Source organism: Bos mutus, chromosome 5, assembly GCF_027580195.1.
Source record: "Bos mutus isolate GX-2022 chromosome 5, NWIPB_WYAK_1.1, whole genome shotgun sequence".
Lineage (NCBI taxonomy): Eukaryota > Metazoa > Chordata > Mammalia > Artiodactyla > Bovidae > Bos > Bos mutus.
In genome coordinates, this window is record NC_091621.1 from 30047301 (window position 1) to 30073036 (window position 25736).

At 35.3% G+C, this 25736-nt stretch overlaps 1 protein-coding gene across 1 annotated transcript in view; it reads right to left on the reverse strand.

The window, feature by feature from the left end:
• The window catches only part of CPNE8 (copine 8), a 265088-nt gene that overhangs the window by 128516 nt on the left and 110836 nt on the right, over positions 1-25736 (reverse strand). Inside the window, exons 8-9 of the mRNA XM_005887727.3 lie at positions 12081-12144; positions 2547-2650 (exon numbers count right to left, since the gene is read on the reverse strand). Of these exons, the coding sequence (XP_005887789.1) occupies positions 2547-2650; positions 12081-12144 (168 nt within the window). The remainder of the gene's footprint in view (positions 1-2546; positions 2651-12080; positions 12145-25736) is intronic.

Genomic DNA, 25736 nt, shown 5'->3' on the forward strand with positions numbered 1-25736 from the left:
CTTAAGGAGATCAGTCCTGGGTGTTCATTGGAAGGACTGATGTTGAAGCTGAAACTCCAGTATTTTGGCCACCTGATGTGAAGAGCTGACTCATTGGAAAAGACCCTCATTGTTGGGAGGGTTTCAGGGCAGGAGGAGAAGGGGACGACAGAGGATGAGATGGTTGGATGGCATCACCGACTCGATGGACATGAGTTTGGGTAAACTCTGGGAGTTGGTGATGGACAGGGAGGCCTGGCATGCTGTGGTACATGGGGTTGCAAAGAGTCAGACACGACTGAGCGACTGAACTGAACTGAACTTATATGGTATATAGGCAACAAAAAGTCACTAATAATTCCAGCACTAGTGTCACTAGTGAAAACTCTGACAGGAGTCTCTGCAGTGCTAATATTCAGGAGTACTGCTATATACATATAAGCATGTGTATATATTTATTACAAATAGTGTTATAAGAAAAATATTTTTATTGAATAACCTGTATTAAAATACATTGAGTTGTTTTTAAATGATTTTAGATTTTTAGATTAGTTGTACTCAATATTCATATTTTATTTAATAAATAAGTTAATACCATTTTTACAAGCATAACAAAATTTTGTAATATTCTCTTACCAGTGGCATTATATGTGTGGTGGACTGAAACTCTATAATTGTGCAACTAATTTTGTAAGTAAAGAAGTAAGAATAAAAGAGAAAATTCAGGAAATAGGTTGTTCAGACAAGAGTAAACATGAACTTTATTCTTTGTTATTCAAGAAATTTTGAATGATTTTTTAGTTTTTTATTTTTAACTCTGCAAAAAACTGAAAAATATGATTATTGTCTTCACTGTCCAATATTTTTCACATGGGTAAAATTAGTGTTCAGATGTAAATGCTACTCTAACATTTTTACCACTGAAATACAAAAGAAGCATGCAAAATCTAACAATATGATACCATAACAAAAATAATCAATAGTTTCCCAGTGATTGCATCAACAAAAATTCTACACTCTGTAAAGCATCATTTTATATTTTGGTATATTCGCTTTAAATAGCAAACTTTCTATTTTTATGTACTATTTTATACTTATTACATAACATTAACATGTATAATTTCATTTATAAGTATAGAAGGTTACCTTTTTTTTAAAACAGCCAATTCCTCTCATTTTAATCTCCCAATGACATTTTCTTTTTAGCTACTACTTTATTATGCATAGTTAAGGAAAACAGGAAACATTATACCATAAGATAATAAAATAATAATAACAGCTAACATAATTCTTACGTTAAGTAAGCTCTTAATGATTTTTGTGTAGTAATGCACTTAATACTCTCAACAGCCCTGGGAGGTAACTATGATTATTAACCCATTTTACACATGAGGAAATGAGCCCCACATGAGTTTTAAAACTTGCCTATGGTCCCATAACTATTAAGTAGCAGGGTCACAGTTTACACCTAGGCAGTAGAACCTTTATTAGCTCATAATTTTAACAATTAAACTTTCTCCTTAATATTTAAAATACAGTAAGAATCACAGAAACTAATACAAATGTATTTCATGGTAAAGTCATATGTATTAAATTATACTCTACACAACGGAATACTACTCAGTCATGAAAAAAGAAATAAAACTTTGCCATTTGCAACAACATAGATAGACTTGGAGGGTATTATGCTAAGTGAAGTAAGTCAGACAGAAAAAGACAAATACTATATGATGTCACTTATATGGGGAATTTAAAAAATACAACAAACTAGTGAACATAACAAAAAGAAGCACAGATACAGATATAAAATATCTCACAGATACAGAGAACAAACTAGCGGTTATCAGTGAGGAGATAGGAGATAGGACATAGGAGGAGAAATACTGGAAGGGATTAACAGGTACAAACTATTTCACATAAAATAAGCTACAAGGATATGTTGTACAATGCAGGGAATACAGCCAATATTTTATAATAATTATAAATGAAGTGCAACCTTTAAAAATTGTGAATCATTATTTTGCACACCTGTAACATATAATATTACATATCAACAATACTGCAATAAAAATTAAAATAAATTATAATATATTTTCAAATCACATAGAAACCAGTCTAATCATAACTGGTAAAATATTCAAATTACTAGAATAAAATGAAAAATTTTCTTGAATGCCATATATTATTGAAAAAACCATGTAGTATAAAAAGCAACCAATAAAAATCCATGTTTCTCTCCAAGAAATCTGCTTGAGTTCAGTTCTATTAACAAAATACATTAGTTTCAGCATTTCAGATTTCTACAAAAAAATAAAACTTCCATACTATTAATGCAATAGAAGAGGAAATATTTCTATGAAGCTGAAAACCATTCATTATAAATATCAAACAAAACATATAAAATGCTTATAAAGTTATACATTGTTATTGAAATGAAAAAAATCCTATCAATCTTGTGAATACCAAAATATTGTACTGTTTATCAATTTAATAAGCTTCTCTAGAAAAAATGATAATTTAAATAGCATACTTATCATAGACTTAAAATGCATAAAAGATAAATCTACCTGCCATCTTCATTACTTCGATAAAATACAAGAAAAGGATCTGATTTTCCAAAGAAGTCCTTCTTGTCCAATTTATTTGCACAAAATTGCATTAGAACAGCATCCTACAAACAAAATTAATATAAAAGCTCAAAACCTGGGTTATAAGTAACTAGAAACTGCAGATCACAAGCAAGACCTGACAAGCAAACAAATTTTCCATTTTCATACAAATGGCCAAATGTGGGAAAATTCCAGAAAACATCAAATTACATTTTAAGGGACTATAAGACTAAAAAATTGACTCTTGGAAGTTCTTGTTCTAGTCACAGAATTATTATTTATTAAAATCCTTTAACCTTTCCTGCCCTAGTAAGTTAGATAACTCTGTGTAGCCAATATTATAAGATCTCTATTCACATCTTCAGTTATTCAGGTACACATTTTTAGAAGTTTTTTTTTTTTTTTTTTAATTTCCTCAGGAAATATTTGTTAAGCATCTACTATTATCTACCATGTATTAGATATTGAGATGTATCAGATGATTAGATGAAGCATAAGACAGATCCAGACTGACAACATAGTTTGCTATCTAAATGGGGGATAAGGTTCCTTCTTAATTAAGCAAAAGTGCACCACAATTTCTCCATAGCTACATTTAAAAATAATTTGTATTATATTGGGCTTTTAGTTAAGCACTTTCATTTCACCCCAATTTAAATCACTTATTCTATACTAATTATTATATAAAACCAAATATTTTTATCAATTTATATACTCAAGGACTTATAATCCTCATAACTAACTTAAACAAGGCGAGGTATCATAAATCAAGGAAGTTAAACATTATTCAGTGATGATAAACATATTTAAAAGGTATAAATTATATAGTAATTTAAAAATTAAAATCGGTATTCTGGATTTGTTTTTCTTTAAATGAAAGCAGATGTTAATTTTTGAAGATGGAAGAGTCAAAGTAATTCATATTAAATCAAAAGGTCACATTTTTAAATACTGCTTGGTGAAAATGTTGACAAAGATTAAAAAGGCACTCTCTCATTCACTGCTTCATTTTGCAGAGTTCAACAAAAGTTACTAAGCATCCACCTAATTCTCCTTATTTTCTTTCAGCAATTCCAGAACTCCATTCAAGAGGTGATGCTATCTGTCTTTTTCATTGATTAATCCATTCATATTCTTACTCAGCAAACATTTCTCAAGGAATGCTTAGGCTAGAGTCTGGGAATGAAGAGATGGTTTCCGAGAAGTTTATAACTCCAGATTTCTGGATTTCAAAAGCATTGGGGGGTATTATTTTACTTTGTTATTTAACATATAGAAGTCATATAGAAGTTCAACTTTACCAGTTGAACACCCATAATAGGGAAGGAAATACATGCCTAAGCTGGCATAGTAACAATAAATATTTTCAAGAAAACTGAAAGAACAGAGAAAATAAAAATATGGATATCACCATCAACTCAAACTTTGCAACCATGATCAATTTGAGGTTAAAAAATCAAAAATTTCTTTAAGGAAATAATGATAGAGTCACCCTGAAAATAAAACATAAAATCAAGGCAAATTGAAAAGGAAGGACTGGTTTTACTTTTCTGTTTCTTTTCTTTCCCTCTCATCTTCACATATATTAAAATGCCCTTAGGAGAGAGGTGATTTTCCAAGAACATGGGACAAAGACATTAGTCTTGCCACAGAAATAAATGACTTCTCTAAGACATTCTTCCAAAGCACCTAAAACAAAACATAAATTACCAAAAAAATATTATGATGCACTTAAAATACACAGTAGAATTCTGAACTGTGTATATTTCAAATGGATGGTGAATTACACTTCAAAGAGTAAAATGAATTTTCATATGATCACTGTTAACGTGCGCATGCATGTTAAGACACTTCAGTCATGTCCAACTATTTGCAACCCCATGGACTATAGCCCACCAGGCTCCTCTGTCCATGGGATTCTCCAGGCAAGAATATTGGAGAGGGTTGACATTTCCTTCTCCAGGTGATCTTCCCAACAAAGGGATCCAACCCACGTCTCTTATATCTCCTGTATTGACAGGGGGTTTCTTTACCACTAGCACCAACTGGGAAGCCCGATCATTGGTAAATGTAATACCAAATTGTAGTTTTTCAAATTATATTTCATAAGGCTTGGAAAATGAATAACTCAAAATAAAATATGGCTTTCAATGCACCAAATGATATAAACTTGTGGAAAATATTTTTGGAATTACTCAGGATAATAACAGGAGAGATTCCATCTATATCAAACACGAAATCTAATTTCTGGGGAAAACACAAGCATTCACTTACTTTTAGAAATATAAGAACATCATTACATTTTTCTAAACTCTTATGCTTAATGCACCCTGAGAGAATTTTAAGACTTTCTTTAACACTCCACGCTAATATAACAAACTTCCTAATGAAGAAATGCACTTAAATGTTTCACATTTCTAACAAGTTCTAACAAGTTCAAACCAAACATGTTCTGTAATTTTTCCAGATTCAATGAGTGACTCGTCATCCGCTCAAAGTGCTCAAGGAAGTTGTCCTTGCCTATTCTCTTTCCTGACCTCTTACCTAGTTCATCTCCAAGTTGCAAGATGCTATCTCTAAAACATTTATCAAATCTTCAATCACCTGGATATGCACAGTGGCATTTGTTCACTTCTCCCTCTTCTGCTCTTGGACCTATCCAATCGATTCTCCATTCAGCAGGGAGAATAATAGACTTAAAACATCAAATAAATAATTTTGTTCATAACTTAAAATTATTTAAGCCTTTCCTTGGATAAGCACAGAATCTTTAACATAGTCTACAAAAGCTCAACACCAAAAAAACTCTGACCAACTTTTTCCATATTCATCTGATAAAGTTTTATTTCAGTCATTCCCCAACTCCCATCCCCTTGCTGACACACACCGGATACACTCTTTCCCTCTTTGGGCCCAATATAAGTTGCTTGTACTGCTGGAAATCTTTATCATTACTTGGGGCTCCTCATGCGAAGAGTTGACTCATTGGAAAAGACTCTGATGCTGGGAGGGACTGGGGGCAGGAGGAGAAGGGGACGACAGAGGATGAGATGGCTGGATGGCATCACTGACTCAATGGACGTGAGTCTCAGTGAACTCCAGGAGTTGGTGATGGACAGGGAGGCCTGGTGTGCTGCGATTCATGGGTCGCAAAGAGTCGGACACAACTGAGCAACTGAACTGAACTGAACTGAAGCTAAAAAGGAATTTTCTCAAAGAGTCTTGGTTACCTCCACCCAATATAAATTAGATTCTCCATGGTAAAATCAATATTTGCCTACAGAATCATCTGATTAATGTATATTGTTTTCAAAAAATACATGTGTGTTGAATAAAAGGACAGAGGTTGCTTGTTGTTATTTTTCTTGCCATTCTATTACAAGCTTCCTTACCATGGAATAGCATATTATACATTTTGTGAATATTGTTAAATCAATCAGAATGAAAAACATTATTTATGGACAATTTGAAGCTATTTAAAAATACTGAGTGAGGAAACATTTCCAATATGACTTCAAAATTAATATCTATCCTAGAATTTGATAAGATATATCACAAGAGTTGCATTTGAAATAAACTATGGAATACTAAGTTGAAATAATTAGGATTGCCACACTACAAGTAAACATTTGTATAAATTTATAATTTATCCATTTCTCTAATATGCCCCCTTTTTTAATACAGTAGGACATTGTTGGATATCCATTTCTAATATAGTAGTATGTACATGTTGATCTCTAACTCTCTAAGTATTGCTTCCCTCCATCCTTCTCCCCTAGCAACCATAAGTTGGTTCTCTAAGTCTGTGTCTGTTTCTGTGTTGTAAATAAGTTCATTAGTATCATTTCTTTTTAGATTCCACAACTAAGGCGTGTAATACAATATTTCTCCTTCTCTGTCTGACTGACTTCACTCAGTATGTCACTCTCTAGATCCATCCATGTTGCTGTAAATGGCATTATTTCATTTTTTTTTTTAATAGCAAAGTGATATTTCATTGTTTATATGTACCATATCTTTTCTATCCATTTCTCTGTTGATGGCCATTTAGGTTGTTTCCTTGTCTTGGCTATTGTAGAAATTTTGAGATGAACATTGGAGTATATGTACCTTTTCAGATAATGTTTTTCTGTGGACATATGCCCAGGAATGGAAGTGCAGGGTTATATGGTAGTTCTAAATTTAGTGTTTTAAGGAATCTCCATACTGTTATCCATAATGGCTGTAGCAATTTACATTTCCACCAATTGTGTGGGAGGGTTCCCTTCTTGAAACACCCTCTCTAGCACTTACTGTTGGTGGATTTTTTTAAGATATCCATTTTGATTCTAAGTTTGATTTATATTTCTTCAATAATTAGCAAGGTTGAACATCTGTTCATTTGCCTGTTGGCTATCTAGGTCTTCTGTGTGTTTTTTGTTTGGGTTCTTTGCTTAGATGATGTTAAGCCTCATGTGCTATTTGTAAATCTTAGAGACTAATCTCTTGTGGGTCATTTCATTTGCAAATATTTTCTCCCAATCTGTGGGTTATCTTTTCATTTTGTTTACTGTTTTCTTCGCTGTGAAAAGCTTTTGAGTGTAAGTAGGTCCCATCTGTTTATCTTTGTTTTCTTTCCCATTACTCTGGGATACAGACAAAGATACTGCTGCAATTCATGTCAGTGAGTGTTCTGTCTATAAAACTCCATAGTGTTTGGTCTCACATTTAGGTCTTTGATCCATTTTGAGCTTATTTTTGTATATGGAATGATCTAATTTCATTTTTTTACATGTAAGTGTCCAGTTTTCCCAGCACCATTTGTTGAAGAGATTGTCTTTCCCATAGTGCATAGTCTTTCCTCCTTTCTCATACATTAATTGGGCACAGGTGTGTTGGTTTGTCTCTGTTTTCTCTATCCTGTTCCATTCATCTCTATGTCTATTTCTGTCCCAGTACCATACTGTTTTGATGACTACAGCTTTGTAGCATAGTCTGAACTTGGGGTGTCTGATTCCTCCAGCTCTTTTCCTCTCTCAAGAAAGAAATACAGTCCCTTTTTAATTCTGCAAAGTACCACCTGTGGGAGATACATACACATCTCGAAGATATTGTGGATTCTGTTCCAGACCACCACAATAAAGTGACTATCACAATAAAGCAAGTCACATCAATTTTTTGCTTTCCCAGTGCGCATAAAAGTTATTGCTCACACTACTTTGTCTACTAAGTGTTCAGTAGCACATGTCTAAGGAAACAATATACATACCTTGATTTAAAAATACTTAATTGCTAAAAATGCTATCATCTGAGTCTTCAGCAAGTCACAATATTTTTGCTGGTGGAGGGCCTTGACTTGATGTCAACAGATGCTTGCTGATAAGGGTGATGGTTCTTGAAGTATGGGGTAGCTGTGGTGATTTCTTAGAATAAGACAACAATGAAATTTGCCCCATCAATTGACTCTTCCTTTCAGGATTGATTTCCCTGTAGCATGCAAAGCTATTTGCTAGCATTTTCCCCATAGTTGGAACTTCTTTCAAAACCAAAGTCAATCCACACAAATCATGCTGCTGCTTTGTCAACTAAGTACATATAATATTCTACAACCTTTGTTGTCCTTTCAATAACTTTCACAGCATCTTTACCAGTAGATTCCATCTGAAGAACCCACTTTCATTGTTCATCCATAAGATGCAATTTGTCATCCATTCAAGTCTTATCATGAGATTTCAGCAATTTAGTCATATCTTCAGGCTCCACTTTCTATTCTAATTCTCTTGCCATTTTCACAATATCATCAGTTACTTCCTCCACTGAAGTCTTAAACCCCTCAAAGTCATCCTCTTGTGAGGGTTGGAATCAACTTCTTTCAAACTCCTGTTAACGTTGATATCTATGCCTCTCCCCATGAATTATGAATGTTCTTAATGGCATCTAGAATGGTGAATTCTTCTTAGAAGATTTTCAATTGACTTTGCCCAGATCTATTAGAGGAATCACTATGACTTTATGGAATGTATTATTTCATATAACTTTATGGAATGTGGAAGCTATAACTTTATGAAATGTATTATTTCTTAAGTAACAGGAATTGAAAGTCAAACTTACTCCTTGAGCCATGGTTTGCAGAATTAGTGTGTTAGTAAGCATGAAAATAACATCAAACTCATACATCTCCATCAGAACTCTTATGTGGCCAGGTGCATTGTAAATAAGCAGTATTATTTTGAAAGGAACCTTTTTTTTTTCTGAGCAATAGGTCACAACAGTGGGCTTAAATGTGCTGTGCTGTGCTAAATCACTTCAGTCATGTCCGACTCTGTATGACCCTATGAACGAACTGTAGCCTGCCAGGCTCCTCTGTCCACGGGATTCTCCAGGCAAGAATACTGGAGTGGGTTTCCATGCACTTCTCCAGGGGATCTTCCCAACCCAGGGATCGAACCTGGATCTCTTATGTCTCCTGCATTGTCAGGTGGGGTCTTTATCACTAGCACCACCTGGGAAGCTCATGGGCTTAAATACTCAGCTATAAATAAGAACACATTTGAGGCAGTTCTAATGAGGTGGATGAAATTGGAGCCTATTATACAGAGTGAAGAAAGTCAGAAAGAAAAAGACAAATACTGTATATTAGCACATATATATGGAATTTAGAAATTTGGTAGTGATGATCTGACATGCAGGGTAGCAAAAGAGACACAGATGTAAAGAACAGACTTTTGGACTCTGTGGGAGAAGGCGAGGGTAGGATGATTTGAGAGAATAGCATTGAAGCATTTATATTACCATATGTAAAGTAGATGACCAGTGCAAGTTTGATGCATGAAGCAGGGCACCCAGAGCCAGTGCTCTGGGACAACTCGGAGGGATAGGGGTGGGGAGGGAGGTTGGTGAGGGATTCAGGATGGGGAGACAACTGTATACATGTGGCTGAAACTTTTATGTTTGGCAGAAACTGTCATAATATTGTAAAGTAATTATCCTCCAATTAAAATTAATTAATTAATTTATAAAATTCAGTAAACCATGTTGTAAACAGATATGCTGTCAATCAGGCCTTATTGTTTCATTAATAGAGCATGCTGCTGCTGCTGCTAAGTTGCTTCAGCCGTGTCCGACTCCGTGCAACCCCATAGACGGCAGCCCACCAGGCTCTCCGGTCCCCAGGATTCTCCAGGCAAGAACACTGGAGTGGGTTGCCATTTCCTTCTCCAGTGCATGAAAGTGAAAAGCGAAAGTGAAGTCGCTCAGTTGTGTCCGATATAGGGATATTAACTGTCCTAATTACTATATTGTTGTATCTCAGAGAATAAGGATGCCTGGCAAGAGGGAGAGAGATGGGGGAATGGCCAGTTCATGGAGCAGGCAGCACAGACACTTTTATTAATTTCTTGGTGCCCCAAAACAATTACAATAGCAACACTGAAGACCCCTGATCACAGATCACTATAACAAACGTTATAATGAGAAATTTTGATATTTTGAAAAAACTAATAAAATGTGACACAGAGATTAGAGCGAGCAATACTACTAGAAAAATGGTGACAAAAGACTTTTTCACCACAGGTCTACGACAGTCCTTCAATTTGCAAAAAATACAATATATGCACTATGCAATAAAGTGAAGCACAATAAAATGAAGTGCACCTGTATGAAGTCTTTTAGCAGTTTAAAAATGTAGAAATTAAAGCTCCAAAACTTTTCACTCAGCCAAATAGTGAAAGAGACATACTGAAATTTAGGTGTCCTGATTCTACATTGTATGCTCAAGCTAACAACTGGCAATGTGTTTTCAAGAAAGTACTTGTCAATTTGATAATTTCTAATATGAAATAAAATTATTTCATGACAAATTTTAATTGATAATGCCTGATACTTTTAAAGTACCATAAAATACTTAAAACTTGGATGAATTTAGAAACTGTCATGCTAAGTGAACTAAGTCAGACAGAGACTGAGAAACATTCTATGACATCCCTCATATGTGGAATCTAAAAGGAAATAATACAAATGAACTTATCTACAAAATAGAAACAGACTCACAGACTTAACTTACGGTTGCTAGGGGGATGGGTGGGGGGAAGGGACATTTAGGAATTTTGGGATCAACAGGTACACACTGCTATATTTAAAATAGAAAATCAACAAGGTCCTACTATGTAGCACAGGGAACTCTGCTCAACGTTATGTGGCAGCATGAATGGTAGGGAAGTCTGGAAGAGAATGGCGACATTTATATATATGGCTGAGTCTCTTTGCTGTCCACTAAAACTATCACAACATTGTTAATTGGCTATACTTCAATATAAAATAAAAAGTTAAAAAAATAAATAAAACACATTCTCACTTCTGAAGTTAACTATGATCACTGCTTTGAACACACTTGTTTCTTCTACTCTACTAGCACAGCTATATTATTTCACTGATGCTGATTATCAGTGTCTTTAGCTAAGAATAAGAATGTAAGATGCATATGTGAAGTTAGGTCAAGATTCCTAAAAATTAAAAAATTCTAGATCTATAATTTTTAAGTATGGGAAATATGTAAAAAATAATTAGTATTATTAATAAATATATTGAAAGGAAATTTCAGATGTTTTAAAGCTTTATTTTCATAAAGAGTGGTGAAAATGCCTCTAGATCACTAAATAACATATTCCACTTCATTTGCATGGAAGCTTTATAGTTTTCTGTTTCTCCAAATTAAACAACAGAATTGAAAGCAAAATATGTTTAAGATGCAGACTGGCAATACTCTCAATCTATGCCCTTGATATGTTACACCTATTACAAAACAGAACTTAAAACAGTTTGTTCATTAGCACAGTTATACAAAATAATATCAAGATTTTGTCAAAATAGCATTTTAATGTCACAATAAAGAATATGTATCCTTCATCATATAAACACAGATTATCATACACATATACAAATTCAGAGACAAGAAGTATGAAAGCTGATGAGGTCCACAAATCACAACTAAAACTAGTCATTTTCTAAGATTAATAAATATACACTCTATGTTATTACACTCAGTTGGAGTGGTAGCTGGTTATTTCTATAAATGTGGGCTTCCCAAGCTAAGAAAATATGACCCCACATATAAATACTGAATTAATTCAGTCAGAAATACAGAAAAACAAGTATGTTACACAAAATGGTTACAGACAATTGACTAGAAATATTTCTTCAGGGTCACACATAAAATCTTCAAATTTTTACAAAAATTTAACTAATACAATTGATTAGCCACCCCAAAATGATATTAGGTTTTATTTTAACAATTTCTATTCATTAAAAAGACTGTTAAAACTGGACTATAGAATGTAGCCTCTCTAGCTAAAGTACTACCTAAAATAATATTTTTATGAATCATAGAATTATATAATTTAGTTTTAATTATTTTTGCTAAAATTACTCAAGAATAATCATTTAAATATAGTTTGAGAAATACCATTTCAAAGAAGTTTTGGAACTACTGTCTAATCCAAAGAAATATTTACTTACTCTGCAACAGTTTAATTCCTCTGCTGTAAGTATGATTGTACCACATTTCTTCCCTGGAATTCCTCTAAAACAACAAAAAAGCATATTTAAACACAATGATATTTCTATATATAGAAAATAAATTAATATTAAATATATATGCTATTTTTATATAAACAAAAAAAAGCATACTACTAATAATTGTGCTCTAATAAAATATATCCTGTTTCAAACTTGAGTTTATCCTACTACTAATAAAACCACATTTACTAATAGATCCACACTTACTAATAGATTCACACTTACTAATAAATCTTTTCAACATTTCAGTACTTTGCCCAGGAATCTCCAATAGCTTCATACTGTTTCTAATAGATAATTAATACAATATAACACAGTATCTATGAGAAATATTCTCCCATGACTTCTAAGACATCTATTATGTGATTACAATGTATTCCTAATTTGGTTTTCAATATTTCTTTCTTCTTTCAATATGGTTATTTATTTGGGCTTATTTTTCCTTTGTGCCGGTTCCTACACCTTAGCATACTACAGTGTGTTAAAACTCTTCCCTGTTGTTGTTCAGTCATCTAGTCATGTCTGACTCTTTGTGACCCCATGGACTGCAACACGCCAGGCCTCCCTGTCCCCCACCATCTCCCGAAGTTTGCCCAAGTTCATGTCTATTGCTTCAGTGATGCCATCCAGCCATCTCATCCTCTGACGCCCTCTTCTCTGCCCTCAATCTTTCCCAGCATCAGGGACTTCTCCAATGAGTCAGCTGTTCCAGTCAGATGACCAAAATACTGGAGCTTCAGCCCCAGCATCAGTCCTTCCAACTAGTATTCAGGGTTTATTTCCCTTAAAACTGACTGGTTTGATCTTGTTGTCCAAGGGACTCTGAAGTGTCTTCTCAAGCACCACAGTTTGAAGGCATTAATTCTTCTGTGCTTCACTTTCTTTATTGTCCAGCTCTCACAACCGTACATGACCCCTAGGAAGATTATAGTCTTGACTATACAGACGTTTGTTGGCAGAGTAATGCTTCTGCTTTTCAACACACTGTCTAGGTTTGTCATCGCTTTCCTGCCAAGAAGCAAATATCTTCTGATTTCATGGCTGCAGTCACCATCTGCAGTGATTTCAGAGCCCAAGAAGAGGAAATCTGTCACTACTTCCACATTTTCCCCCTTTATTTGCCATGAAGTAATGGGGCTGGATGCCATGAACTTAGTTTTTTTAATAGTTTTAAGTTGACTCTTTCACTCTCTTCCTTTACCCTCATCAAGAGGCTCTTTAGTTCCTCTTAGCTTTCTGCCATTAGAGTGGTATCATTTGCATATCTGAGGATGTTGATGTTTCTCCTGCCTATCTTGATTTCAGCTTGTAACCATCCAGCCTGGCATTTCTCATGATGTGCTCAGTGTATAGGTTAAACAAACAGGGTGATAGCAGATAGCCCTTTCATACTCCTTTCTCAATATTGAATCAGTTGTTTCATACCAGGGTTCTAACTGTTGCTAAGATATGATACCAAAAGATGAGTCCCCCAGGTCTTAACGTGTCTAATACGCTACTGGAGAAGAGCAGAAGAGAACTACAAATAGCCCCAGAAAGAATGAAGTGTGTGGGCCAAAGCAGAAACAACTCCCAGTTGTGGATACGTCTGGAGATGAAAGTAAAATCTGAAGCTACAAAGAACAGTATAGCATAGGAACCTGGAATGTTAGGTCCATGAATCAAAGTAAATTGAACGTGGTCAAGCAGAAGATGGTAAGAATAAACTCTTCCCTATTCTGCCTCAAACTCCATACATCCCAGATGAAGTTTTACTTGTCCCAGGAAACTTTATCCCAGTCAACCTCACACAAAACTTGGCCTTCTCTGCATTTCTATCGCATTTAAAGCCAGTTCCATAACTTGAGCATTTAATTTTTCCTAAATTATTACAATACCATGTTTTTAACCCTCTTTCCTCAAGTTGATTATAAACTCTATTAGAGCAAAATTCATCCTATAAATCCCTTGTAAACCAACAGATTTAAATATCTGTTAATAACAGGCACTCATTGTTTTAGGAAAGTATATAATACATAAGCAAAATTATGCAAAGCAATACTTCCACTCAATTTTCTTTCTATATGTCTATGGCATATAATATTTATGCTCAAAAACTTGCTGACACCAAAAGCAAAGTGCACTAGGAGAATGCAAGGTATGTTCACAGTTCCCTGCTTTACCTGAGGGAATCTTTCAAAGACTAATCCTAATGATCTAAAGGTATACTTCATGTTTCTTTTTTCCTGTCACAAATCATAGTCCAGACTCTTCTGCTTTTCTAGGGAACTATAGGTTATTGAATTAGAATAAAATGAGTGTTTTTGTCTTCAAAAATATGATTCATCTCTAAAAATCTATGCCAGTTTGCATGTGACATTTTCTCCAGATCTTTATGATTAAAAGGTAAGTTACTTTATCCTTGCACATTTTTTCTTAGAATAATTAAAACATCATTTTTAGTATCCTTCCATCATCAGTAATCAGTTAATTTTTATAATACTGCTGAATTAAAAAAAAATTCCTTTCTCTGTTTGTGAATCACAAGATTTATACTTTCAATATTATGGCAAACTAAAGCATCTTGACTGAACATCTACCTGAAAATAATTTAAAATGCTGAATAAAATTTGCAAATAGTATTTATAAATGCTCTGGAAAAACCATCAAAATAAGTAAGGACTAATCAGAAACTGAAGATGTAAAGCCAGAAAGATGAACAGAAGTAAACCCTAGAGTGTTTACTCTTATGCTTGTTTTTTATGGCTCCTTAGGGCATAAAAATGAGAACCCTCCTCCCAGGCAAAAGGTGAGTAAGGATTCACAAGGTGGGAAATTCAATAAATAAGCAATTTCACAGCATAAAGCTTGGATCATGAAGACTATATTGCCTGATTGTAGCATGAATTAGACATAAACATTCTCTTTGACAGGATCTACAAAATAAATCCATGCCTTAAAATGTGGTGATTAATGAAACAGAAAAAATGTCTCCTAATAATTCAGACCTCAATCAGGCTTGCCATCTTAATTTTCACTACTAGAGTAGTGACAAACTTTAAACTGAGAATTTGGCTTAATTCAAGTGATCACAGTTACTTGGTAAATGAAAAATCTCTGTGGAAGGGTTTGCATTCAAACCACATCTCAAAATACTATCACATTAAAGTGTAAAAATATATGTGAGCTCATTTAAAAATATCTCAAAACTCTAAAGAAAAAATGTACCATATTTTAGAGTCTCCAGAGAAAGAAGGCTACAAAATCTAACACAGACTTAAACACTAAAAATATTATGCATAATATACACGACATTCAGTCCTGTTAGACTCTGTGACCCTATGGACTATAGCCTGCCAGGCTCCTCTGTCCATGGGATTCTCTAGGCAAGAATACTCGAGTGGGTTGCCATGCCCTCTTCCAGGGGACCTTCCCAACCCAGGGATGGAACCTGAGTCTCTTATGTCTCCTGCATTGGCAGACAGGTTCTTTACCACTAGCACCACCTGGGAAGCTTCTAAGTATGTATACTATACCTAAAACGTAAAGAGAAGAATGGAAATATGAGGAACTAGCAAATAACTATAAAAATAGTCAGGAATATATGGAGAAAAAATAGGACTACTAGAGCTGACTACTGAGAAGGAGCATTGGAAAATAAAAGACAATTGAAAAAATTTCTTGAATGGTTTCAAAAGAAAATAACTGTTACCCTAGGACTGTATATATCCCTTTTAAGAACAAGTATGCACCTCAGATTTTTAAACAAAATAGAATTGAGTGAATTTATAGTCAAGAATGGGCTTCTGTGGTGGCTCAGTGGTAAAGAATCCGCCTCACTATGCAGGAGATATAAGTTCAATCCCTGGGTTGGGCAGATCCCTTGGAGAAGGAAATGGCAACCCACTCTAGAACTCTTGCCTAGAATATCCCATGGACAGAGGAATTTGGAGGGCTACAGTCCATGGGGTCACAAAAGAGTCAAACATGACTTAGCAACTAAAAACCAACAAAAACATAGCCAAGCACATTTGTTCAGGAATTTCTGAAAGATGAAGGAGAATAACCAAACATGAGATGAATAAAGAAATAATAAGGGAAGTTGTAAATATGAAAAATATAATATTTTAAATCTTAATATTATTGATAAATCAATAATAGTAATATTAAAAACAAATAAATGAAAATGATGATAGCATTGACCAGGAAACTGAGAATTTAAGTTAAAGTCCCCTGATGTACTTTTATTATTCAGGAAGAAAGTACAAGATGCTTTAAAGTAAATAGAACTTGATAAGTTACATAAAAATATTTATAAACTCTTAGGAAACTACAATTCTTAAGGACTTTATATCTAAAAGATAAGGAAGATTGTGGAATGATGTTTTAAAAATATAAGCAATTCCAAAGACACTAAAGAAAAAACAGTGGAGCACATGAGAAGCACTAAATAAGTGATCAAATTAAATCCAGAGAAACAGTTACAAAAATACATATTAATAAACTAAATGCTGTCATTGCTGTTGTTTAGCTGCTAAGTCATGTCTGACTTTGTGACTGCCAGGCTCCTCTGTTCATAGGACTGTAGCCCGCCAGCCTCCTCTGTTGATGGGACTTCCCAGGCAGGAATACTTGAGTGATTTGCCATTTCCTTCTTCACGGGATCTTCCTGACAAGATGATCATGACAAGTATCAAACTCACAACTCCTGCATTGCAGGTGGATTCTTTACCACTGAGCTACCAGGGAAGCTGTTGAACTAAATGCTACAGATTAAAAACAAAAACTGTCATTCTATATAAAGAATAAAATTCATACATAGCTATTTAAAACAGACATTAAAATTTAAAAATCTAGAAAATTCAAAAAATGGAAAGTTACACTAAAGGAAACAAAAATAACTAGTGCAAACCAGTGTATCTACATTAATGGTAAACATATCTGAAAATCATCACTGTACAATAATAAAAGGTTCAATCGATTAGGAAGATACAACAATCTCAGTATTGCATGCATCTATGAAATATACATTAAGAACTGACCATACAAACAAAAGGGCAGATATACCATTATGCTGAGCAATTCTACCCTGGTATGTACCACATTGGTCAGTGATCAGTGCTAACAATCACAAGTGATAAGCCACGTTGACATCATGTAACACTGATATGATGTACTAAGAAGGGCATTACACCACTGTAATCTTGCCCTTCAAATTTATAACCACAATCTAGACATATTAAAAATATTAGACAATCCCAATTTGAAAAACATTCTACAAAATATCTGACTAGTACTCCTCAAACTGCCAAAGATGTCCGAATCATGGAAAGACTAAGAAATTGTCACATAACAGAGAATAGTAGGAGAGAGGCTGACTACATGGAAAAAGGAATCCTGAAGTGAATTCTGATATAGAAAAATGACATTCATGGAAAAACAAGTGAAACTCTAATAAAGTCTGTAGTTTGGTTTAGTCACTAAGTCATGTCTGACTCTTGCAACCCCATGGACTACAGACTGCCAGGCTCCTTTGTCCATGGGATTTTCCAGGCAAAAATACTGGAGTGGGTTGCTATTTCCTTCTCCAGAGGATGCTCCTGACCCAGGAATGGAACCCCAGTCTCCTGCATTGCAGGCAGATTCTTTACCAACTGAGCTATGAGGGAAGTGTAGCAACATGGGTATATTGTGACAAACATATCACAGTAATGTAAAACATGGGGTTCCCTCGTGGTTTAGAGGGTAAAGAAATCCAATGCAGGAGACCTGGGTTTGATTCCTAGGTTGGGAAGATTCCCCTAGAGATGGTAATGGTTACCCACTCCAGTATTCTTACATGGAGAATTCCATGGACACAGGAGCCTGGTTTGCAACAAGTCTATGGGGTTGCAAAGAACCAGACATGACTAAGCAAGGAACATACACACACAATGCAAAATATGAATATCAAAGGAAAGTGGGTGAGGAATATGCAAAATTCTCTGCCGTATTTTCTCAACATTTTTGTAAGGCTAAAGTTCTTATTCAAAACAAGGCAAGGTAAAAAAAGAAAATCAGGCTGAGTATTCTAGGTTAAAAGTGACAAAAATTAGGACAACTAAACTCAATGTACAATTTTTGACTAAAATTCTAGACTAGAGAATGATAGCTATAAAAATTGGGACAAACGGTGTAATTTGAATATAAGATGTGGAGTATATAACTTCATTATTTTCTTGCAAAGTTTCCTGATTTTGATTATTGAACTGTGATTCTATAAGAGAATATGCTTATAAGAAAGATATTCGTTTTGTTTGCTGTTTCCTTTGAGGTTCAAAAGCTTTTACATTTAATTAGGTCCCATTCGTTTATTTTTATTATCATTATTCTAGGAGGTGGATCAAAAAATAAAATAAAATATATGCACACAAAGTGACTGACAAGGCATTAATCTCCAAAATACACAAATAGCTCAAACAACTCAATATCAAATAAGTAAACAACCTAAACAAAATAGGGCAAAGGATCTAAATAGATATTTCTCCAACACATAGAGATAGTAAAAAATAACATGAAAAGATGCTCAACATCACTAATTATTCAAAGTGAAAGTGAAGTCGCTCAGTTGTGTCTGACTCTTTGCAACTCAATGGACTGTAGCCTATCAGGCTCCTCCCTCTGTCCATGGGATTTTCCAGGCAAGAGCACTGGAGGGGGTTGCCATTTCCTTCTCCATTTCTTTATCCACTAATTATAAGATCCATTTCCTTATCTACTAATTATTAGATAAATACAAATTAAAATTACAATGAGGTATTACCTCACATCAATCAGAGCACCGTTCTGTCACTAAGTCATGTCTGACTCTTTGTAACCCCATGGACGGCAGCCACCAGGCTTCCCTATCTTTCACTATCTCCAAGAATTTCCTCAGATTCATGCCCATTGAGTTGATGGTGTTATCTAAACATCTCAACCTCTGCTAGTCCCTTCTCCTTTTGCCTTCAATCTTTCCCAGCATCAGAGTCTTTTCCAGTGAGTTGGCTCTTGATATCAGGTGTTTTTTGTTTGTTTTTTCCCCCAATGGACTTGAATAAGAAAGGATGATAAAGAATTTAAAACAAACAAACAAACAAAAATAGTGTGAAAGGAAGAGGGACAAAACAACCTGTGAAGGGAGAAGCTATTTAGTTAGCTAGAATCGGTATATTTTTTAAAAAAACAATAAATTCATGCAAGTGACTGCTAATATATGTTGGGATCTAGATCTAGTAGAAATGTCAGTTTACTAAATCATCTTCTGTGTTTAGTCTTTCATCAGAGTCAACCAAAGAACTTATTCTCAAGGCAACCATGAGAATTTCTCTCTCTCTCAAAGTTGCTCAGTTGTGTCTGACTCTTTTCAACATCATAGACTGAAGCCCGCCAGGCTCTTCTGTCCATGAAATTCTGGCAAGAATACTGGAATGGGTAGCCATTTCCTTCTCCAGGGGATCTTCCCAACCCAGTGATGGAACCCTGGTCTCCCACATTGCAGGCAGATTCTTTACCATCTGAGCCACCAGGGAAGCCATGAGAATCTACTTGTACCTAAAATGAAACCGGCCTAATCAAAGCTAAATATTCACAAAAGTTGCTCTGAAAAAAAAAAAAAAAAAAAAAAAGAAGGGAAGAAAGGAGGGAGGATGAGAGGGAAACACTAACAGGATGTTTAATACTCTCTCCTTTTTAAACTTCGAAAAGGAAGAAAGCAATATTTTTAGTAATGGAGGCAAGTCATCTGCCATTACTGAATGGAAGAAGTAACCAGGAAAGAACATCATGTAGTGACTTGTTAGCACATTGTGAACTCAAACTGAATGATTCTCCAGAAGATGCAGAAAAAAACTGATAAACTTACTTACTACTATCTAAAACCAGATATGGATTTCTTATTTCCAACTTATGAACTTCCTATTAAGACTGTGTTGGCTCTGAGAAAATTTAACACTGCCTCTAGAGAAGAGTACATTAATCTTAGTTGACCACAGAAAGAGTTACTGCTGTCCCCCTAGAGTGAAGACTGGGGGCACTGGGAAGCCACATTCTTAATAGCCACAGGAAAGAAAGAGTTTCAGTGCACATCCTAAGGAAGACTAATCAATAGCAGATAAGTCTTCATACCCAGGTAGGTGCAAGAAGGAGAAACTGCTAGAGAGATGTGTACTGTTTACCTCAAGGAAAAATTGGACATTAGACTATGATTGTAGAAGAGTTGTGTGGTTGAGAAATAGTGAGAAGGACTTCATCCTTGAAATGATCTGGGTCAGAATGGGTGTCCCTTCAAAGCTCTTTTCACCATCCAGAGACACTTTTTACTTTTGTATTAAAAAAAGTAATAATAAAATTTACTTAAAAGTTACACATAGATATATCCATTTGTTGAAGGTAATACAGGGCTACAGTGAAGTGCATGGATTCAGAAATCAAACAACCTTTTGTCATTGTTGTTCAATCACTCAGTTCTGTCCAACTCTTTGCAGCTCCATAAACTGCAGCACGCCAGGCTTCCCTACCTTCAACATCACCTGAAGCTTGCTCAAACTCATGTCCATTGAGTCTGTGATGCCATCCAACCTTCTCGTCCTCTATCATCCCCTTGTCCTCCTGCATTCAATCTTTCTCAGGATCAGGGTCTTTTCTAATGAGTCAGCTCCTTGTATCAGGTGGCCAAAGTATTGGAGCTTCAGCTTCAGCATCAGTCCTTCCAATGAATATTCAACACTGATTTCCTTTAGGATGGACTGGTTGGATCTCCTTGTAGTCCAAGGGACTCTCAAGAGTCTTCTCCAAAACCATCATTCAAAAGCATCAATTCTTCAGCACCCAGCCTTCTTTATGTTCCAACTCTCACATCCATACATGACTATTGGAAAAACTATAGCTTTGTCTAGATGGATCTTTGTGGGCAAAGTAATATCTCTGCTTTTTAATATGCTGTCTAGGTTGGTCATAATTTTTCTTCCAAGAAGCAAGTGTCTTTTAATTTCATGACTGCAGTTACCATCTGCAGTGATTGTGGAACCCAAGAAAATAGTTTGTCACTGTTTCCATTGTTTCCCCATCTATTTGCCATGAAGTGGTGGGACAGATGCCATGATCTTCATTTTTCTAAGTTGAGTTTTAAACCAGCTTTTTCACTCTCCGCTTTCACTTTCATGAAGAAGCTCTTTAGTTCCTCTTTACTTTCTGCCAAAGAGTGGTGTCATCTGCATATCTGAGGTTATTGATATTTCTCCTGGCAATCTTGATTCCAGCTTGTGCTTCCTCCAGCCCAGCATTTCTCATGATGTACTTTGCATACAAGTTAAATAAGCAGGGTGACAATATACAGCCTTGATGTACTCCTTTCCCAATTTGGAACAAGCCCATTGTTCCATGTCCAGTTCTAATTGTTGCTTCTTGACTTGCATACAGGTTCTTCAGGAAACAGGTAAGGTGGTCTGGTATTCCTAACTCTTTAAGAAATTTCCATAGTTCGTTGTGATCCACACAGTCAAAGGCTTTAGCATAGGCAATGAAGCAGAAGTAGATGATTTCTCGGAATTCTCTTGTTTTTTCCATGATCCAAATTATGTGGGCAATATGATCTCTGATTCCTCTCTTTTTCTAAATCCATCTAGAACATCTGGAAGTTCTTTGTTCACATGCTGTTGAAGCCACACTTGGAGAATTTGAGCATTACTTTGGTAGAGTGTTAAATGAGTGCAACCGTGTGGTAGTTTGAATATTTTTTGGCATTGCTTTTCTTTGGGATTGAAATGAAAACGGATCTTTTCCAGTCCTGTGGCCACTCTGTGTTTTACAAATTTGCTGGTATATTGAGTGCAGCACTTTAACAGCATCATCTTTTAGGACTTGAAATAGCTCAGCTTCAATTCCATCACCTCCACTAGTTTTGTTCATAGTGATGCTTCCTAAGGCCCACTTGACTTCACACTTCAGGATGTCTGACTCTAGGTGAGTGATCACACCACTGTCATTATCTGGGTCATTAAGATCATTTTTTTTATAGTTCTTCTGTGTATTCTTGCCACCTCTTCTTAGTATCTTCTGCTTCTGTTAGGTCCATACCGTTTCTGTCCTATATTGTGCCCATCTTTGTATGAAATGTCTTCTTGGTATCTCTAATTTTCTTGAAGAGATCTCTAGTCTTTTCCATTCTATTGTTTTCCCATATTTCTTTGCTTTGTTTACTTAGGAATGTCTTCTTATATCTCCTAGGTATTTTTTGTAACTCTGCATTCAGATAGGTATATCAGATGTGCATATTTAACCTTTATTTGTATGTTAGTTTCACCAGAGTCCTTGTTTCAGTGCATCTTCTAATGAACCTCATAATGGTTCTATGAGAGAAATTACTATATGTATTAGCTGGCAGAATAACTAATGACTAAATAAGAAAACCATAGTAAAGCAATGCTCAAAATTCTCCAAGCCAGGCTTCAACAATATGTGAACCATGAGCTTCCAGATGTTCAAGCTGGATTTAGAGAAGGCAGAGGAACCAGAGATCAAATTGCCAACATCCACTGGATCATCGAAAAAGCAAGGGAATTCCAGAAAATCACCTATGTCTGCTTTATTGACTATGCCAAAGCCTTTGTGTGGATCACAAGAAACTGTGGAAAATTCTGAAAGAGATGGGAATACCAGACCACCTGACCTGCCTCTTGAGAAATCTGTATGCAGGTCAGGAAGCAACAGTTAGAACTGGACATGGACCAAAAGACTGGTTCCAAATAGGAAAAGGAGTTCGTCAAGGCTGTATATTGTCACAATGCTTATTTAACTTATATGCAGAGTACATCATGAGAAACCCTGGGCTGGATGAAGCACAAGCTGGAATCAAGATAGCCAAGAGAAATATCTATAACTCAGATATGCAGATGACACAACCCTAATGGCAGAAAGTGAAAAAGAATTAAAGAGCTTCTTCATGAAAGTGAAAGAGGAGAGTAAAAAAGTTGGCTTAAAACACAACATTCAGAAAATGAAGATCATGGCATCCAGTCTCATCCCTTCATGGAAAATAGATGGGGAAACAGTGGAAACAGTGTCAGACTTTATTTTTTGGGGCTCCAACATCACTGCAGATGGTGACTGCAGCCATGAAATTAAAAGACGCTTACTTCTTGGAAGAAAAATTATGACCAACCTAGACAGCATATTAAAAAGCAGAGATGCTACTTTGCCAACAAAGATCCATCTAGTCAAGGCTATGGTTTTTCCAGTAGTCATGTATGGATGTGACAGTAGGACTATAAAGAAAGCTGAGCACCAAAGAATTGATGCTTTTGAGCTGTGGTGTTGGGGAAGACTCTTGAGATTCCCTTGGACTGCAAGGAGATCCAACCAGTCTATCCTAAAGGAAATCGGTACTGAATACTCATTGGAAGGACTGATGTTGAAGCTGAAACTCCAATACTTTGGCCACCTGCTGCGAAGAGCTGACTCATTTGAAAAGACCCTATTGCTAGGAAAGATTGAAGGTGGGAGGAGAAGGGGATAACAGAGGATGAGATGGTTGGATGCCATCACCAACTCAATGGACATGAGTTTGAATAAACTCCGGCACTTGGTGATGGACAGGGAGGCCTGGTGTGCTGCAGTCCGTGGGGTTGCAAAGAGCTGGACAGGACTGAGTGACTGAACTGAACTGAATTAAACTAAGAACTCAATCAAGTTAGGCCCTGATATTATTTAAAATAAAACAATTCACCACTCCATCTCACTTGCTTTCATGATAAAGAACCTATTGAGTCTAAGCACAGGAACTGAGGTAATCCCCACATGTTTGTTCCAAACATTGATTTCATCAGTATGTTAGAATTTAGACCAAGATGCTTATGGGCAAGGCACCAGTTACCTTGCTTAATTGTAGAACTAATATTCCAAGCCTGCATTTTTCAACTCCAGAATTAGCAAATTAAGACCATATACAGAAGGGAAGTAGGAAGAAAGGAGCAATGAAGAAGAAGAAACTGATTTCTTTGGAAGATTTACACCAATGTGGTATCTAAACATTGTCATTGCAGTTACCCTTTAGAAACTCACCCAAAATTAAAATTAAGTAAAACTAAGAATGTTTATTCAATAAAGGCAGGTACTATATAATTTAGAAACCATCTTTCAAAATAATGGAGAAGGAAATGGCAACCCACTCCAGTATTCGTGCCTGGAAAATCCCATGGATGGAGGAGCCTGGCTGGTTACAGTCCATGGGGTTGCAAAGAGTGCGACATGACTGAGAAACTAACACACACTTTCAAAATAACACAGATCATGTCTCATCATTTCTTTCGTTCCATTAGGATTTTCCACCAGGTTATCAGCCCAACCCAGTAAGACTAGGCAAATACAAACAGAAGCAAAGTTTTGTAGATGATTACACTCTAGGTGAACACAAGCATCTACAACAGAAGACTGAAATGACCCATCACTCCTAAAGCTTACTGATCAGTGATAAACCTGGAAATGAATGATTTTCTTTTTGTCAGAATATGGTACACCCATCCACTCAACCTGGAAATGGATGATCCTTTCTTTGTAAGAATATGGTACATCTATCCACTCAGTTACTTGTATAAGAAATCTGAAAGTCATCCTTGAAATCTTCCTCTTGAACCAAGACTATCAACTTATCAACAATCAAGGCTATGATGCTATAAAGAGTAATCAATGGAGAACTCAAATAACGCTTATTTGACCAGGTCAGAATACAGAATATCTGACCTGGTCAGAATACAGTTACAAATTACTTTTGTGGAAAAGTCTTAAGCCGTTCTCATGTTTCACAATTAGAAAAATAGTTTTTTCACCACAATAAAAAAGTTGCAAAAAATGTTCTTTGGAATGGATAATTCTTCAATATTTAACTTTTCATACATGATATTATTTCCATCATTTTTTCAGGAACAAAGCCCATTCTTAAAAACAACTTGCATGACAAAAAAAAAAAAAAAATCAGCCTTCAAAGTATGTTTTTAATCTGTTCATTTCTCCTTATCTTCTTAGTCTGGAGTACTTGTCTTCTCCAAACTAGATTATTTCATCAATAATTAAATAGCTGATAATTCTTTTAATCACCCACAATCTTCTTCTACAAAGAAGGGAATGAACATCTTTGAATAAAAATCATGAATTTTTCAACTGCATCTATGATAAAATTCAAAGTATTAAAAACAGCCTAATTTTTAGTCTGTACCTTAATTTTCATAGCTTAAGTGCATGTTATAGCCTTTCAGTCATGTCTCAGTCTTTGTGACCCCATGGACTGAAAGCCCATCAGGTTCCTCTGTTCATGGAATTCTCCAGGCATGAATACTGGAATGGGCTGCCATGCCCTTCTCTGTTTCATAGTTTATATCAATATGTAATTATACTTATTTGTCATTATTTTTCAATGACTAAATGGAACACTCCATGAGACAGCATGGAAGGAAGATTATTGAGTGAGTCAATTTAAGAGACTTTTCTTAAAAGATATTGACTATATTTAATAATGACAAAAACAATAATAATAACCACTATTAAGTGTTTATTAAATTCCAGTGTTATCCATGACAAATGTATTATATTAAGTATTTCTACTTC